Genomic DNA, 16,037 nt, shown 5'->3' with positions numbered 1-16,037 from the left:
TTAGCGACAGACAAGGGATGGCTTAGTAGGCTTTGCTTTAACTCGCCGAATCATGCATGTCCTTTCAAGCAGTTGTCTTCTTGAAAGGACACTGTCTGTGTTTGAATGTACAAAGGTTTAATATCTAGCAACCATTGCATCTTGGCGCAACTTTTCTATACATAGTTGCAAAGTTCCATTTCACTTTTCGTTCTCAACCAACCGGACCATTGTTAACTATCCGGACCTCTACTTTTTCTGTTCATCTCATCTCTGAGACGTCTTTTTCATTTTTGTTTTCAACATCACACTATAGATAGAACGACTACAATGACCCATCAGCCTGAAAACCCTCCAGCTGCAAGTTTGGAATCTGGTAGTCCAGAGATGAGTCCTGTATTGGAAGAAAGACCTCACGATTTCAAGTATGAGGTAGGTAGATTGCCATAGGAAGGCAACAGCCATGTTTTATGTGGATCGCACTTGCTTACTGGTGTGCGCCATAGGTAGTTGAAGGGTTCTTTATTCAGAATGGGGATATGCCAAAGCGCCTTCCTTATGAAGAACTTGCAAGTTCTTTATTCCTTTGCATGGACAATAAGCTGATAAAATATAGTTAAAGAAAAACTTTGGCTTGAAAGACGAGTCACCAGAGAGATGGCATAACCTTAAAGCAGCTATCAAGAAGCTGCAAGATGAAGCGCCAAAAGGTGTATACTACAAGGTGTTGTTTCTTGGTAAGTTCTAGTGACTGTATGACAGGTGTTCATTACTAAACCTGTGTTGCAGGGAGACATGGCGAAGGCTATCACAACTTTGCAAAAGCCAAGTATGGCGGGAAAGTCAGTTTATAGTCCACATGTGTGATTCATGCCAGTATCTGATGCATTTCGCAGGCTTGGGGAAAACATTGGGCTTCTCTTTATGGTGATGGTGAACTGACATGGGGTCCTGACCCGGAGCTTACTCCACTTGGCATTTCGCAAGCTCAATCTGTCTATCGCTGTTGGCTACAGGAAGCCAAATTCGGCGCACCTATCAAGAAGGGAGAGATGAAGTGGTACGTCTCGCCTATGGCCCGGGCGGGTCACACTCTACAGGTGTCTTGGGGCGAACTGTTGGCCGGTGTACCCGAAATTTGCGAAGATTGGAGGGAGCATTATGGAGTAAACACTTGCGATGAGAGAGTCACCAAGGTGTGTATCTTTATCATGTCTAGACTTTGACTGAAATTACCCGCAGACAGAGATCCAGAAACGATTCCCAGACTTCATCTTTGAAGAGGGTTTCGCTGAGAACGATGAGCTTTGGAAACCCGATGACCGAGAGACAGAAGAACACATGCAAATGAGAGCTCAGCGAGCCATGGACAAGTTGTTTGGCCCATCTGGTGCTAAAGAGACTTGTAAGTCAACTTGTTTCTGAGTCTGGCACTGCTAAGTGAAGAATCTTGTTAGACATCTCCATCACAGGGCACCATGGCATTTTCCGCAATCTCCTTGCCGTTTTACATCATCGTAAATACAGTCTGGATACTGGAGAGATGCTTCCGGTAGTTGTGAAGGCTACTAGAATCGGCGGAAAAGAATTGTAAAGAAATGTGAGAAGATCATGATTGTCTACATTCTATGCATTGCACAGATTGAAGAAGCTTTGGTATACAACGGTGGTGTCAGTAATCCAGCATCGTTAGATTTCTAATGATTCAATCAAGTAAGCTGCTTTGACATGGCTGCCCTCACCGCTCTGAGGTCACTTCGTCTACCATTCCAGCCGTCCTTGTCCCCTTCCATTCAGTTATTAATACACTCATATTTCATGATCTGCCATCTCCCCTTGCCGCGCCTCTAGATTCTTCATTGTCAACCTCAGCGACAAGTATGACAGAATCAATGCGAGTAATCAGTTGGTAGCCAGGAGGAGCAAAACCCGTATATGTTGATAATGACTCATACGGACTTGATTGAAGGGGTTGCGAAATGGGTTAGACGAAGGCAGTATTCTGAAGCGCATAAAAGGATCAAGGAAAGTATACGACGAAAATGTTGAAGGAACGAGCCGTAAAGGTGTTAGATCCTTGTAGCTATCTCCACCAGGGGGAGAATGTATTTGGCACATCCGGTCCCTATAAGTCGCATTACTGACAACATATCAAAGTTGCCAAAAAGACGATATGTCCAATACTGCTCGGCTGCTCTTTCTCCTCTGGCTTCTTGACTCATTGTCAAATCTGAGACCTGATGAGTAGGTTGCTTTTCGCTCTAGTACAAAGTCCAAGTTGGTCATAGTGGGTGTATACGGAATGTACCAGTTTGCTCTTCTCGCATTTGCCTCTGCATTTCAGTGTCAATAATGTAACAACATGTGGCAGCACTTGATCAAAAAAAATGAGCCAGAATGGAGAGTAACTCTGCTAAAACTCACCGCCTACCACCCTTTTGACCCTGGTACATCAGTTGTGGGAGATAACCAGATGGTTTTCCAACATACCAAGTCAAACTTGACCTGATCATCAACATCATTCTGTAATCGCCCTCTTCCTTACCATCATCTCTTTCCACGCCAACAAAGCCACAATCCTCCCCCAAGAGCTCAGAGGTGTCTAGGAGCTGATCATGAAGCACTGGCCTCGCAGTGAATATATCCTCAAGATTAGAAGGCGGTGACTTATCATGCCCACTAAGACTTCTCAAGACTTGAGTGGTTAATTCTCAAACACCTACACATTTACAGTAGCAATGCAAGTTTCGGCAGAGGTGTATACAAGAGTTGGCTCTGAATGTTGTATAGGAGGAGTTACCTTCTTGTTTGCTATATTCTTCTTTTTTGTTTAGAAAATGTTAAGAAAAGAACATTCTCTAATGTTTACTTTGTCTTGATTTTATATTGTTGAAACCTTGCGGGGCCCCATTCTCTACAATACATTTATTTGTGTACTTTTAATCTTTGATAAATTGTTATTATCTTTTTTTCTATTTGACATTGACTCATTTGTCAAATAAAACCAATTTTGAGCTTGCTCTATATATAAAAGAGCTGTGAATATCTCACACATATTGGAAAGTGCGCTCTACTGTGGGAAATGTCGACCGAAAAGTTTGAAGATGAGATTGATGTGGATGAACAACAGCTTGCAGCGGAGGAGGGAGAGGAAACGGTAGAGATAGTCAAGGAGTATGCCTCAAGGAAACTGTATGAGAAGGAGGTAGCTGACTCGCTTGTCATTGTGTAGATCAAGCTTTCAAGTCAAGGATCATGACTTTTACTTCAACTTTTATTCTTCTCTTCAAAACCAGTCTCTCTGTCCAACGGATACCGAGATTCAGGCTGACGTTTGTGTAGGGCAAACATGATTGCAGATGTTTCCAGGACAGGCTCGTATAGAAAGGCTCTTCTCGGAAATGCTAAAGTAGCAATTATTGGCAAGACCGTTCTTGATCTTGGTGCAGGTATGTGGTTGACTTGTCTTTTTAAATGGCCAGAGATCTCATGCTGAACGGATGAAGGATCTGGCATCCTGTCTTACCTGTCTGCACAGGCTGGTGCTTCGCATGTCATTGCGTTGGAAGCTTCGTCCATGGCAGAAAAGATTGAGATTGTACTGTAGAGCTTGTCAGGTCTGTCGTGTTGCTAATTTCTTAATAGATGATTAGAGCTGCCAACAATGGCAAAAACAATCCCCATCTTAAAGACCGTATACGACTTGTACGAGGTATGGTGGAGAACAAAAATGTACAAGAACAAGTTCTCAAGACGGGCATGGTGGATACCATTGTTTCTGAACCTATTGGTGTGATGCTCGTACACGAACGAATGGTGGAATCATTCTTGCTTGCTCGTGATCTTTTTTTGAAACCTGGCGGCCAACTTTTGCCTTCAGCTGGTCACATATTCTTTTGTCCATTTTCTGACGAAGGGTTATATAATGAAACAGAACAGAAGGCACAGTTCTTCAATGCTACATTGTTTGGTTGGTCTAGCAAAAAAAAGATTGGGTCGCCATAGCTGACTGGTTCGTCTTTTAGGAACAGATTTCAGTGAACTCTATGCTGCTGCTAGAGAGGAAGTATTTGGTACGTCTTCGCTGTATGATGGCAGGATGGCCTACGCTCTTACACAATGTCTAGCACAACCCGTAGTGGGCATGTTTCCTCCCAATACCCTTGTGTCCACCCCATGCGCCTCCAAGACTTTTGATTTCTATACTTGCAAGAGAGAGGACCTTCTAGAGTTCAGCATCCCTATGGATTTTGTCGTCTACCGCACTTCCCTCGTTCATGGCCTTGCCTCTTGGTTTGACCTTGACTTCAGTCCCAGACCAGCTCCAGCGAGTCAAGATGTAAATTGGAATTTCCCTGTTGCACCTGCAAACGCTTGGCAGTGGATGACGCAGGAAAGCCCTTTCAATCCTAGCCCTACACCTCCTGCTCCTGAAGATGGTATCAGCGTCGTCTTGTCTACCGGACCCGATGGTTAGATTTTCCCCTTGCGTTATATAATGAATAGTACTGACGCTTGCAAACCCAGCTCCTAAAACTCATTGGCATCAAGCGCGTCTTCTGCTTCCCGAACCCTTAGCGGTCAATAAGGGTGAACGCGTCACTGGAAGGATTGATTTCAAAGTCAATAATCAACGTTCTTATGACATTAGTCTTCAACTGCGAGTTGATCGACCAGGACTTGAATGGGATCCAACCCCTCTCAAAAGGCAAACGGATTACATTCTGCAGCAGCAATGTTTCAAGTACGAGCGAATTGATATCGTGTCTCTGCCTCACTGACTTAAATGCTATAGCTATTCTTACAACCCTGATACGGTTGCTATGGGGACATCAAATTTGAACTCTAGCTTTGCGGCGTAGTTCTTAATGTTTTTGGGCTGTTGTTTTTACAAAAGGACAATTCATGGGACAAAACCTCTCATTAAGGAGAACCCCTCTACATTGCATTTACATATCGTGCTTTATGCTAAAGAACTCATTTTCTATCAATTGACAAATCTTCAAAATCACATTATTGAGATTGTGCTCATATCTTCATTGTTCTTTGCTATCAGTCCATGCTTATATTCGCGGGAGTGCACTTGTTTTCCAAAAAATCTCTATCAACATTGCCCAAGCTTCTGCATCATTATGGCCCAACAGCATAACGTTTTAGGATTCAGACCGAATATCAAAAGATGAAACCCACTATTTGGGCTGCAGAGTGAGCATGTTGAGTACTGATGAAGCTCGCTTAAAAAGGCGTCGATTGAACAGTTTAATGGTTCCAGTGATGTGCTGACGCTCGATATATCCGCGTGAACGCGGATGGTATACTAATTGTAGGTAGTATATCAAATTCACATCCAAAAGCAAATTGTAGAGCTGAAATAGGAAGGTCTCAGCGTTTGGTATTATCCACGATGTAACGCTCACCTAAAACCATCTACTATGTCGTGCGATGAGTCTCTCTCTGAGCAATACGACGTCGATAAGTGACGTATTGATAGCTTTATTAAACCAATTCCCCTTCTCAATATTGCCGGTTCTCCGTCTTTTCATACCAATACTTGTCGCTATATGATATAATTATTCTAATTCCCCAGACTTGTTCAGGTAGCGCAATGTAGTTGAGATTCAGTATATCGATGTATACCCCTTCATATTAGACGATCAGGATTGAGACCCATTTCATTTGTATTTGTTGCAGAATGTTGCTCTTCACATAATCAGAGCGCACATAAAATCCACTAGGACAGTCACGGCGCGGATGAGAAGGATGTATAGAATCTTGGTCATAAAGGCCAACAGACATAGCGGTGATGTTGTGCTTCACCAGTGTCGTCTTTAAACCGGTATCATACAAAATGCTGTACAAGTCATCACCTATTGTAGTCTTCTACAGAAAATGTCAGTGGATCAAAATGGTTTGAGTAGGTAGGAAGATAAATAATAGATACGAAGCATGCTACCGAATTGACTGCGAGAATTATCCAAACCAAGAATCAAAGACCTGCAAATGAGTCTACTTGATTGTATAGTCTAGGCATGTAGTGTGACAGCCCTTGACTAAAACCAGATGAATCCAAAACCGTTGAATTCATCAAACACATAAGGCGAATTGTTTCCTGAGATATCACCATCTCATACCTGCCAAAGGTTTGAATCAGCAAGCTATCAGTTGTTTAACTCAATTATACGGAAATGAAACTTACTCCTGTAACCAGTATAAGAACCTCAGTCTGTCAACCGGGGTAAGTTCATAAAGAAGAAACGCATCATGTGTAGACAAAAATCTTTGCTAATGGTGCAAATTTTTTGTAATAGTCATACCATTAAAAACATGTCTGCTGGGAAATTGCACAGGTGGAGAAGGTCAACCGAGTGAAGCCTAAAACGCAATAAGTAGAGGTTTGAATTACAACAACGATAGAATGCCTGACTTTATATGTGAAAGATGATAGACAAATAACATTATCTTTCTCCGCGTATGAGCCTCAATTCCAAAAAAACGTACTCTGATCGATACATACACCTATGTATCTTCGTTATGTGCTTCCTCTTCGGCATCTACTTGGGTTTCCTCCTTTTGGTTTTCTTCCATATCAGTAGCGCTGGTAGTATGTATCACTACCCTTCCTCTATACTGCTCTAATGCCTCGACTTCATCCTTTCGCTCTGAAAGAGGTTTTAGGCGGCTCGATATAAGAGTAATGTCTTGCAGCATTCTACGTAATTACTCTAGTAAACAAAAACATGCCGACAGAAAACATTTTGACGCACCTCACTTTCCCTTCCTCAGACGTCACTTCAATTCTACTATATTCCTCAATAAGGCGAGTGGTGATAGACACTACAACCTCACTCAAAACCGTCTCTACTGTCTCTGATGCCAAATATTTGCTGAGTACTTTATGGAGAGTGGCAGTCTCTTTGACGAGCATTTCAGCATAGGATGAAGGCCCATCTTTACTTGTGTCAGAATCCCAATTGGTTTCCTATTGATGGAGTGTGAGCAAATGAACACGAGGCTATAGAACTTGGACTCGTACGCGTAAACTTGCACAATGGACTGCTAGTCTATCAGACATAATAGCAACCAATTTGACATGGATCTCATTTTGGTGTTCTTGATAATCCTGTGTCGTGGACATCGGCATTATCCTTCTCCCACCACGTCACCCATCGGACTTACTCTTTTGAGCTTATCAAATTCTCCTAACAGCCCCCCAACCTTGTCTGCGTGCCTTCTCACAAATTCTTTTACATAGTCCACCAACGCAACTACCACGCTCAATGACTGAGAAGCCAGTGCCAGATGCTTGGCAGTGATATTTTTCAAACCTGCCGAGCGCATAGCACCAGCACCAAGAACGACCTGACAAGTTCTAGAATTGAATGATTTGAGAAACTCGATAATTCTAGACATGACTTCGGTCACTACACTTTCCAGATTGACAATGACTTTGAGGTAGTCCTTAAGCAAGATGAGTGTTTCCGCAGTTGCTTTAACAATAAAGTATGGTTTCTCTTCTATGCGAAGCTGCTTAGTGTTTGGCGCTTCTAGATCTTGTTTATTGGTTTGAGGAGGTGGAATGCGATACTCTGGAGGATCACATATGGCGGATTGTACAATTAACTCCACAGCATTCTGTAGGGCTGCTGTGACATCTATCTGAGTCCACTGCTCTTCCTCTACGGCCTTGGCGCTCTTTGTCAGCTTTTCAGCATGGTATCGGCTGACGAAACTTCGTGCTTGTTGACTTAATACGTTTCTCAAAGGACTAATCCCCCTTCCAGCTAAATCCTCCGTATCTTTGATAAATTCCATAGCTTCTTTGTAGAGTTCGAGAAATTCCTCCAACTCTAAAACAATGTGTTGTTCAGCTCGGACGGAAATGATTTTAGAAATGCGTGTGTGAGATAATTCCACTGCAGAAGTAAGAATGTCAGATAGAGATATTGAGGGAGCGTGATACGAATTGAAATGAGAACTGGATGTTAAAAATAATGGTCGCAACTTACTATTTCATAGTGAGTTGCACCCCGTATTACTGAAGCTGTACTCACGATACTTTAATGACCGCGTCTTCCATGACCGCTCCAATCTGTTTGACTATTCTCAGTCTTCCCGATAGTGAACCGTACAATTGTGTACATAGTAAAAAAAAGGTTGAATGATCCATTACTTGTAGAGACTGCGCCAAACTTACCCTAACAATGTTGGTCAGCACGACGACCTGCCACCAAAGAAAAGTACACGCACCCACGGACGTCTGATTGCTTCGCATCTTCTTCTTCAGAGGATGGAAGACATTTTCGAGATTCCTCGCGGATTGCACCGACAACGACGTCTCCCCAAATTCCTTCTACCAATTCTAGTGTCCCACACTTAATGAGACCTTCCAACATTGGCGCCAAGGTCGCCATTAACTCGTCCTTACTTGCGGAGTGCTCTATAGGACGGAGTAATAGGGAAGAAAGATACGTCGTAAGAGCTTTAACAAGGTGAGTGGAGACTATATTCAAGAGTTGAGCCACCTCCGTCGGCAGTTCACTCAAAGCTGGTAATGTCGTCAATGCTAGCATTTCTTCTTTCGCCAAAGGTTCAACCGAATACCGAGGCCACCATGCGGCCAAGCTCTCTACGCATCCTAAACTTCCCTCCCAATCACCTTCACCAGCAAGCCTCTCAGCGGTATGTCGAATATCCTCCACTTCTCCTATAGACTCCACCGCACGTGCAATCAGTTTCAAATTGGCCAACTCTGCTTGAGCATCAATAATCTCAAGTCCTCTCTTCGCTTGGCCTTGTCCTACGGCCTTGAGCGATTCCTGCAGAGAGGTGATATGCGATAAACAAGAAGCCGACTCTGAATGAAGGTCTTGGAGGTTGGACAAGGCAGAAAAGAAACTCGTACTACGCAAGGTAATTTCATGCAAAAGATGGCGCTCTAGTGTGTCAAGATGGTTTGATAATTCGTCTTGAAGGTTCGGATCTGGGAGGGTAGAGGAAGGGACGAGTTCAGACCATGTTGTAGAGGAAGAAAGGTCAAAGTCTGTATCGAAAAACACTGGCGGTATATTGTTCAATATAGGCAATTCCTGGTGCGCATTTTCTGCATCCTCTTCCAGCTCCCCGGCAGCTCTTAAAGAGGACTGAATACTAGTAAAAGTGTCGTGCAATGGAGTGATGGAAGACAAGTAAGCGTCATAGTACGATGGTGGAGGTGGCTTCGGAACAGCTGGAGGGGCCTGAAGCGGGGGTAAAGGCTTCCTTGAGGCCCTCAGGGGATTTGATTTCTTCTTTGGATGATTCAAGACTGTTGATATTGCTATAGACTAAATCAGCTTGGCCAATACCGACTCTCAATTTTCAAACGCTGTACCATTAAATCCACGTCCTTCAACGCCGTCCTTGGCACTGACGTCGAGCTTCCAGCTGACAAGATTTATATTTTTCGGATCTGTTTCGATTGCTTCCCACTGTGGATAATCAGCTATGCTAAGGGTGGTTTCGAGTAAGGAGGGAGCGATGTCGTCCAAGTCAGATAGGAATGACTCTGAGAATGGCGGCGGAGAGGTAGGAGTGGGCGTTGGACGGTTCGAGATGTTTGACACCATGGCAAGCTTTAAAAAAGCTCTTCAACCTGATCAAAAGATGATGAAAAGCAGTAAATATGAAGGAATTCAAAAGTGTTATAGAGATGCATTGGTTAAAAAAGTGATGACGTGTAACTTTTCAAGTGACCGACTATACTGGTCATAAGACAGTTTATGGTGTAGTAGCTGGAAAAGCCGAAGCCTTTTATCTTTGATCGTATATAATATAGCTCAAATATAGGCGTGTTGACCTATATCCGACTTGTCACGGTGTATCTGGTCAAAGCCATCTGGGACAGATGATCAAAATAGGCAACATTATTCATTGATGGTATCTCCAAAAGTGCTTAGGCAACTGTTCCGGTCCCAAGCCTTCCAGTACGATTTATATATCCTCTACGTGATCCAGCTCCTCCTCCAGGCTTGCCTTTTTAATCGACATTGATCTTGCGTCTCTAGTTTTACAATGTTTCTGGCAAAAGTTTTCAGAGATTCTAGATGTATACCTATAACCGATGGGTACGTTTACCACAGCACTGATGATGAAGTAAACTCCTTAAGCGATTGCAGGTGCATAAAAGATTACTCCAGGTTGCGAATGTTGAGACTGCCAACTCGAGCGATACATTGGTCGATGGATCGTAAGGGATGTGATTGTGTTGAAAGTGGCCAGTAAAAAAGAGAGCCAGACAATGGGCTACTGCAATTACAAACCAGCAGGTCGTCCTTAGCTTTGGTTTCCACTGCTTCTGTAGAAGCCGATGAGCTGTAAAAATCAAACAGTATTTCTAAACATCTCATAACAAAGTAACTCACTTAAAGCCTAGGTAAAGGCGCCACATTATGCCTATCTTTGACAACACGTCAAATCATCAAAAGAGATCGCTCTGCATGTTTGAATACCGCGCAGGTCAAGTCCGGCAGTCCCTCCCACTCTATCCATCTCCTATCTCCCCTTGACGTCAAGATGTCAACCATATACCCTCGACCGTCTTCTACCCTCGACCGTCTTCTACCCTCGACCATCTTCTACCCTTTTCATTCCACCCTTCCCATCTGATGGCATGTGAGTGACTCCTCAGCACACACACTTTACCACATTGAATTCAGTGGCTCATCTGTCCTCGAGGACTTGTACATCACAGATAGACAGACATACAACCTTTCTCCTTCGTGAAACGCTCCTCAACCACCACAAAACTGCTTGTATGGATGGTTTCTAGGCCAGGCATGCGGCAAGTCGTGATGCTGAGACAGGTAGAGCTCGTTGGCGAGGAGAAAGCTGAAGATGAAAATAAGAAAACAGATAATTGCGGTTGTCAAATTTTTTTAGCCGCTGACGTTAAAAGGAGGATTGAAAGGTGAGCGTTAGTGAGTACTCTCTATGACCGCGCGGGTACTCTTTTCTGGATAAAACGGCAGTGGCTACTATTGTTCTAATTTTAATTTTGATTTTGATTTTGTACTTTGACTTGTATATAAAAACTCACTAAACGCTTTAGATACATTCGCAATCCGCTGAAAATGGCTGAAGATAGCTGTTCCATCAGCAACGATGACTCACGCCTTGGTTTGCGAATTGGGTCCATCTTTATCATCCTCGTCACTTCGCTCCTGGGCACGCTTCTGCCAATCATCTTTAGGCAAAGCAGTTTTGTCCCCAGGCCAGTGTTTGAGTGAGTACGCAGTAGGAGAAAGATATGGGCGCTGACAGCGACAGCTTTGCGAAATATTTTGGATCAGGTGTGATTATAGCCACAGCGTTTATCCATCTACTGGCTCCAGCATGGGAGGAATTGACTTCTCCCTGTCTTTCAGGAGCATGGGGCGATTATGTGCGTTTTGGAAATTTTGTTTGTTTGGTGCTGATTGTTGTAGGATTGGGCGCCTGCTATTGCTATGGCTTCCGTCTATGCCATCTTTTTCGCTGAAGTAGCGGCTTATCGTCTTGGTACTAAGCGTTTTGAGAAACTTGGCGTCAATTACAGTGAGTTTGCAACGGCGCAGAGAGAAGCGTGCTCACCCATGCCAGGTGCCCATGCCCATGATGTGACTGATGCCCATTCCCACAATCACGCTAATGATCCACCCCTTGATGTCGATACTTCTGCCCTTGCTCCTCCACACCACATTCATCCTTCCCATTCCAACATTGCAATTGACAATCATCCAACCGTTACTCCTAGTGAGAAAAACTACAAGGGGGATGAAGAGATTGGATTGGATGTTGATACGGTGAATCAGATGCCTAGCCAAGCCGAAGCTGCTGCTCAATTGGTTGCTGTGGGTGTTCTCGAATTTGGTGTCGTTCTTCACTCGTAAGTCTTACCAATTGTCGTTTTTCCAACGCTGACCGTCACAGCGTCATTATTGGCTTAACATTGGCTGTCAACGAAAATTTCACCACTCTCTTCATCGTCATCATCTTTCATCAGATGTTTGAAGGTCTTGGTCTCGGTTCCCGTATTTCCGTTTTGTCCCTACCAGCTTCCCTCAATTGGGCTAGATTCGCCGCTGCCCTCTTCTATTCCATTTGCACTCCTATCGGTGTTGCTATCGGTCTTGGTGTAAGATCGACTTACAACGGCAACAGTGCCAAGGCCAACATCATCTCTGGTGTTCTCGATGCTACCTCTGCTGGTATCTTACTCTACGCTGGTCTCGTCGAGTTGATGGCGCATGAGGTGGTGTTGAACCCCAGAATGATGAAGAGCGGGAATTACAGGCTGGCGTTCGTCTTCTGTTGTATGCTACTCGGATCGGGATTGATGGCTTTATTGGGTCGATGGGCATAAGTCAATGCGGACTATAGATAGGAAAAAATGTTGGGTGCTGGCCGGTAGGTCTTGCCTTGTTTGAGGATTAATCTAGATACAGAGAAGTATGGTCATTGACCTATAATAAGTTTGATTTACGATTGAGTATTAGAATGCATTGCTTCTCGCCATGGCTTTTCTGGCTTTTGTAGCCACAGTATTACCAAAAATTCCTACTAATTTGAGATTGAACTGACATATCAAGAATATCAAATAGAATAAATTTGAAGTCCGCTGGAGAGAGTTTAGAAAGGCATGGATTATGGACCGATTGAGCTGATTCATTCGAACCTTTGTAAACGTACCAGAAGAGACCATCTTGATAGTATGACAAATGCATAAAAAATGTAGAGTCCCTCTACTCTTCACTCTTTTATGCTCACATTCGCAGGCCACCAACCTACGAAAAACCACTGTTAAATCTTTTGGAATTCAGGCAAGCAAAATTCCCCAGGTCCGTATGGCTGCAGAAATGGTCAGCCTGCACATGCTGTCGAGAGAGTTCTCCTATGAGCTGGACCCACCTTGGTAGTCAACGTAGTTAATCCTGCGCTATTCTCACTGGTCTGCCTTCCACTTTGAGGGCCTGGCTTGGGTTTATCGCCCTTGGCAAGGGATTGGAGAATGGCGATGGTTGTTGAAGGCGTCAGATCTTCGTAAAAGTCATCGTTGATTTGCATCACTGCAAATACTGTCAGTTATCGCCCACTAGAAAGACACTAAACATACTAGGGGCGTTGGAACAAGCTCCTAAACACTCAACCTCTATAAATGTGAATTTTCCGTCTTTTGTAGTTTGCCCTGGATGTATGCCCAGATGGTCCTGAATTGCTTTGAGGATCCTGTTTGATCCACAACCACCAAGTTGACATGGAGTAGTGGTACACAGTTGAACAAAATTGGGCGCAACGGGTTCACGGTTGTACATTGTGTAAAACGTCGCAACCTAGCCCCTCAAGTCAATAGGACCCCAGACAACACAGAAGGAACTCGCTTCATATACACGCATCTTGGGCATTTCCAATAGCTCTGCGACGGCATTCATCACACTGATACTAGTCCAGCCTTTATTCTGCCTCTGTCCCAAATCAAGGATGGGCATAACAGCAGCTTTCTTGTATTGTGGAGGATAACGAGAAATGATTTCCTGTGCGCGTTTGACGTTTTCCGAAGTAAATTTGAATGGAATGGAGGGGTTGTTATAAGGGGTATCACGGTGCTGGTCAAGTTAGCAGCTGTATTGCTAGAGGAGAAGCGACGCACGACAAAGAGGGAATCCGACCTCTTGGCTGTGGAAGAGGAGAACGCTCTTCTGCCTATTAACTTGAATGCTTTACGGGCCGACATTTTGAATAATGTGTTGTGAAGGGGTAATAGAGAGAAAGAAATACAAAAACCAGTCAACTTTCTAAAGAGGACATTTCAACTTGATCTGGTTGGAGGGATTATTCTTGGCAGAATTCTTGACATTTATCCCGGACATGCCGGACATCGGCAATGTCCGCTTTACCATTTCTTCCGCTTTCCTATACTTTTACCATCTATTGCCACAGTCGAACCAAATAAAAAATAAATAAATAAGTATGCCATTTCCAAAACCTCGACCTATTCCACTTATTACAGCTTCAGCTATATCACTTACTATCTATGCTATAAATACTCGCTTGACTCCGCTCTACAATGAATCTTCCAAAACGTCCACTGTCAAGCCATTTGCAACAGCGGCATGGGGATCAAATAATAACCTCTTGCTTTCACCAAATCCAACAGTTGGCCTTATCAAAAAGCCTACTCCGTTGCCTCATTTACAAGGTCCATGGAGGGATTTAGTGCTGGCAGAAAGCTATGGTGCTGCGGTAGACGTCAATGGAGATTGTTGGTTATGGGGTACAGGATACTGTAAAGATGGAAAGCCAGGTAGAGGTTTACGAGGCAAAGTTCGTCTTTATGTGTGCTTGATGGCCAACTTCTGATGCGGGTGTAGAATATAAAAACACTGGCATCAGCGCCAGCAAAAGTATACGCTCTATCTCACTCAGGCTCACTTTATGTGTTTTCCCCTTCCAAAGCCATTCATTCCAATTTTGAAGAACCAAGATCATCATGGTTCTCCTGGATGGTTTCCAGCAATCCAGGCGTTGACCATGTTGAGCTTAAAGCTCAAGGCGGTCTCAAATGGGGCGAGAGATGGGAACAAGTTTCGGTAGGCAAGGATCATCTTCTGGCATTGACCAACAAAGGCAGAATATTCTCTACGCCCGTGTCTGAGAAGGGTAACTCGCATCGTCAACTTGGTACAAGACAAGAGCTCCTTCCATTCCCCAGCCCTTCCGAGTCGAAGCTTGGGAGTAAGGCTCTGGCACCTGAGAAGGATATCCGCTACTGCTCCACACTCACGCCAATCCCGTCTCTCGCCAACATTCCCATCTCCCAAATCTGTACATCCTCCCGAACCTCTTTTGCTCTTACCCGTCCTAGGTCCATTGGCGAACCTCATCATGTACTAGCATGGGGTGATAACTCACAAGGTCAAGTTGGCCTTGGAACAAGCAGTGCAGTCGACACTGTACCAGTTCCAGTTGAAGTAGTCTTCTCCAAGTCTTATCCCACTGGGACAAAGGTGGATCCTATTGCTATAAATGCAGGTGGAAATACTACGTTTTACACCGTCATCCACTCCCCTCCATTCCCCCGTCATGGATCTTTTATTGATGTGCTTTCCTGTGGCTCTGGGTTACAAGGTTCCCTTGGAACAGGCTCATATACCTCTGCTACTTGTTTGCCTGTCAAAGTCAAGGCTTTAAGCGGTCTTGTAGAGTACGATGAGAAAGCCAAGGACTTTAGACCCATTGGTGTCAAGCAGATGAGTGTGAGCAAGAGTATAACGCCGCATGTTTTTGCGATACTTGATACACTCGCACCTGGAGTCAATCAAGGAGGTGAAGCGGGAAGAGACGTTTTGGCTTGGGGGTCCAATGTATCATACCAAATTGGAACTCAGAAGCGCTCTTCCACACCGACACCAATCCATTTGCCCAGATTGGGAACTAAATTGCCAGAGATTGACAGGGATGCAAATGGGTTGGAATTCAGTGCTACCCCTGTAAGCCTTTCCTCCTGCCTTTGGAACAACCGACAATAATGCTAATGAATTGGTGGTAGCAACTACCTCTCCCACAAGACCGTTTGACTCTCTCAATCGGCCGAGCTGACGCCTGTGATCCCACAGGCAAAGTATTGAAAAAAGGAGTGAAATGCGAAGAGGTGATTGTTGCAGGACCAGGATGTAGCATACTGTTCAACAAGGCTATCTAAAGTGATTCAAGGTGCCTCTGAGAGCTGAGTGAGATATTTCTTGATTACCAAAACACTTGACGAACCGCAATGTGAGAGTCAAGCCTATGGACAGGATTCTCAGCTGGCTTTGTTATCATTTGACATTACCTCAAACAGTACAGTATGCAACTACTCTTCAGTCTTGTAGAACCAATTCTCTGCCATCCCATAACTACAGCTTAGGTTTGTTTTATACTTTTATAATAAATAACTCCTTAAGATACGATTTCAATAATCCATCTAATACAATTGATGCCCATATATTATTGTTGATATGATGATGCTACTACTATCGGCATTACATAGAGTTGGGATATTCCGC

General features: G+C 44.0%; 7 protein-coding genes across 7 annotated transcripts; 4 read left to right on the top strand and 3 right to left on the bottom strand.

Moving 5' to 3' along the window:
* Positions 1-309: 309 nt before the first annotated feature.
* Positions 310-1,573, top strand: L203_105941 (uncharacterized protein; the record flags this gene model as incomplete). Its single annotated transcript, XM_066215302.1, has 7 exons — positions 310-415; positions 490-548; positions 596-716; positions 769-821; positions 876-1,175; positions 1,222-1,384; positions 1,437-1,573. The coding sequence occupies 7 exons, from the start codon at positions 310-312 to the stop codon at positions 1,571-1,573; spliced, it is 939 nt and encodes a 312-aa protein (XP_066071399.1).
* A 557-nt stretch (positions 1,574-2,130) lies between these two features.
* Positions 2,131-2,706, bottom strand: L203_105940 (uncharacterized protein; the record flags this gene model as incomplete). Its single annotated transcript, XM_066215301.1, has 4 exons — positions 2,131-2,312; positions 2,404-2,414; positions 2,470-2,581; positions 2,703-2,706. 4 exons carry the CDS (start codon positions 2,704-2,706, stop codon positions 2,131-2,133), a joined length of 309 nt encoding a protein of 102 aa, XP_066071398.1.
* A 355-nt stretch (positions 2,707-3,061) lies between these two features.
* L203_105939 (uncharacterized protein) lies at positions 3,062-4,841 on the top strand (the record flags this gene model as incomplete). The annotated part of the gene is made up of 9 exons (XM_066215300.1): positions 3,062-3,153; positions 3,212-3,274; positions 3,322-3,428; positions 3,486-3,577; positions 3,625-3,949; positions 4,005-4,052; positions 4,107-4,451; positions 4,507-4,723; positions 4,775-4,841. 9 exons carry the CDS (start codon positions 3,062-3,064, stop codon positions 4,839-4,841), a joined length of 1,356 nt encoding a protein of 451 aa, XP_066071397.1.
* A 1,654-nt stretch (positions 4,842-6,495) lies between these two features.
* Positions 6,496-9,584, bottom strand: L203_105938 (uncharacterized protein; the record flags this gene model as incomplete). Its single annotated transcript, XM_066215299.1, has 7 exons — positions 6,496-6,688; positions 6,744-6,958; positions 7,013-7,099; positions 7,156-7,984; positions 8,031-8,174; positions 8,227-9,295; positions 9,350-9,584. The coding sequence occupies 7 exons, from the start codon at positions 9,582-9,584 to the stop codon at positions 6,496-6,498; spliced, it is 2,772 nt and encodes a 923-aa protein (XP_066071396.1).
* Positions 9,585-11,087: 1,503 nt separating this feature from the next.
* L203_105937 (uncharacterized protein) lies at positions 11,088-12,358 on the top strand (the record flags this gene model as incomplete). The annotated part of the gene is made up of 5 exons (XM_066215298.1): positions 11,088-11,239; positions 11,284-11,398; positions 11,442-11,550; positions 11,596-11,881; positions 11,926-12,358. 5 exons carry the CDS (start codon positions 11,088-11,090, stop codon positions 12,356-12,358), a joined length of 1,095 nt encoding a protein of 364 aa, XP_066071395.1.
* A 437-nt stretch (positions 12,359-12,795) lies between these two features.
* Positions 12,796-13,726, bottom strand: L203_105936 (uncharacterized protein; the record flags this gene model as incomplete). The annotated part of the gene is made up of 5 exons (XM_066215297.1): positions 12,796-12,843; positions 12,904-13,061; positions 13,109-13,325; positions 13,374-13,598; positions 13,643-13,726. The coding sequence occupies 5 exons, from the start codon at positions 13,724-13,726 to the stop codon at positions 12,796-12,798; spliced, it is 732 nt and encodes a 243-aa protein (XP_066071394.1).
* A 236-nt stretch (positions 13,727-13,962) lies between these two features.
* On the top strand, positions 13,963-15,694 carry L203_105935 (uncharacterized protein; the record flags this gene model as incomplete). Its single annotated transcript, XM_066215296.1, has 3 exons — positions 13,963-14,316; positions 14,364-15,482; positions 15,542-15,694. 3 exons carry the CDS (start codon positions 13,963-13,965, stop codon positions 15,692-15,694), a joined length of 1,626 nt encoding a protein of 541 aa, XP_066071393.1.
* Positions 15,695-16,037: the final 343 nt, after the last annotated feature.

This window comes from Cryptococcus depauperatus, chromosome 8 (genome assembly GCF_001720195.1).
Source record: "Cryptococcus depauperatus CBS 7841 chromosome 8, complete sequence".
Classification (NCBI taxonomy): domain Eukaryota; kingdom Fungi; phylum Basidiomycota; class Tremellomycetes; order Tremellales; family Cryptococcaceae; genus Cryptococcus; species Cryptococcus depauperatus.
This window is presented reverse-complemented; position numbering and strand designations above follow the sequence as displayed.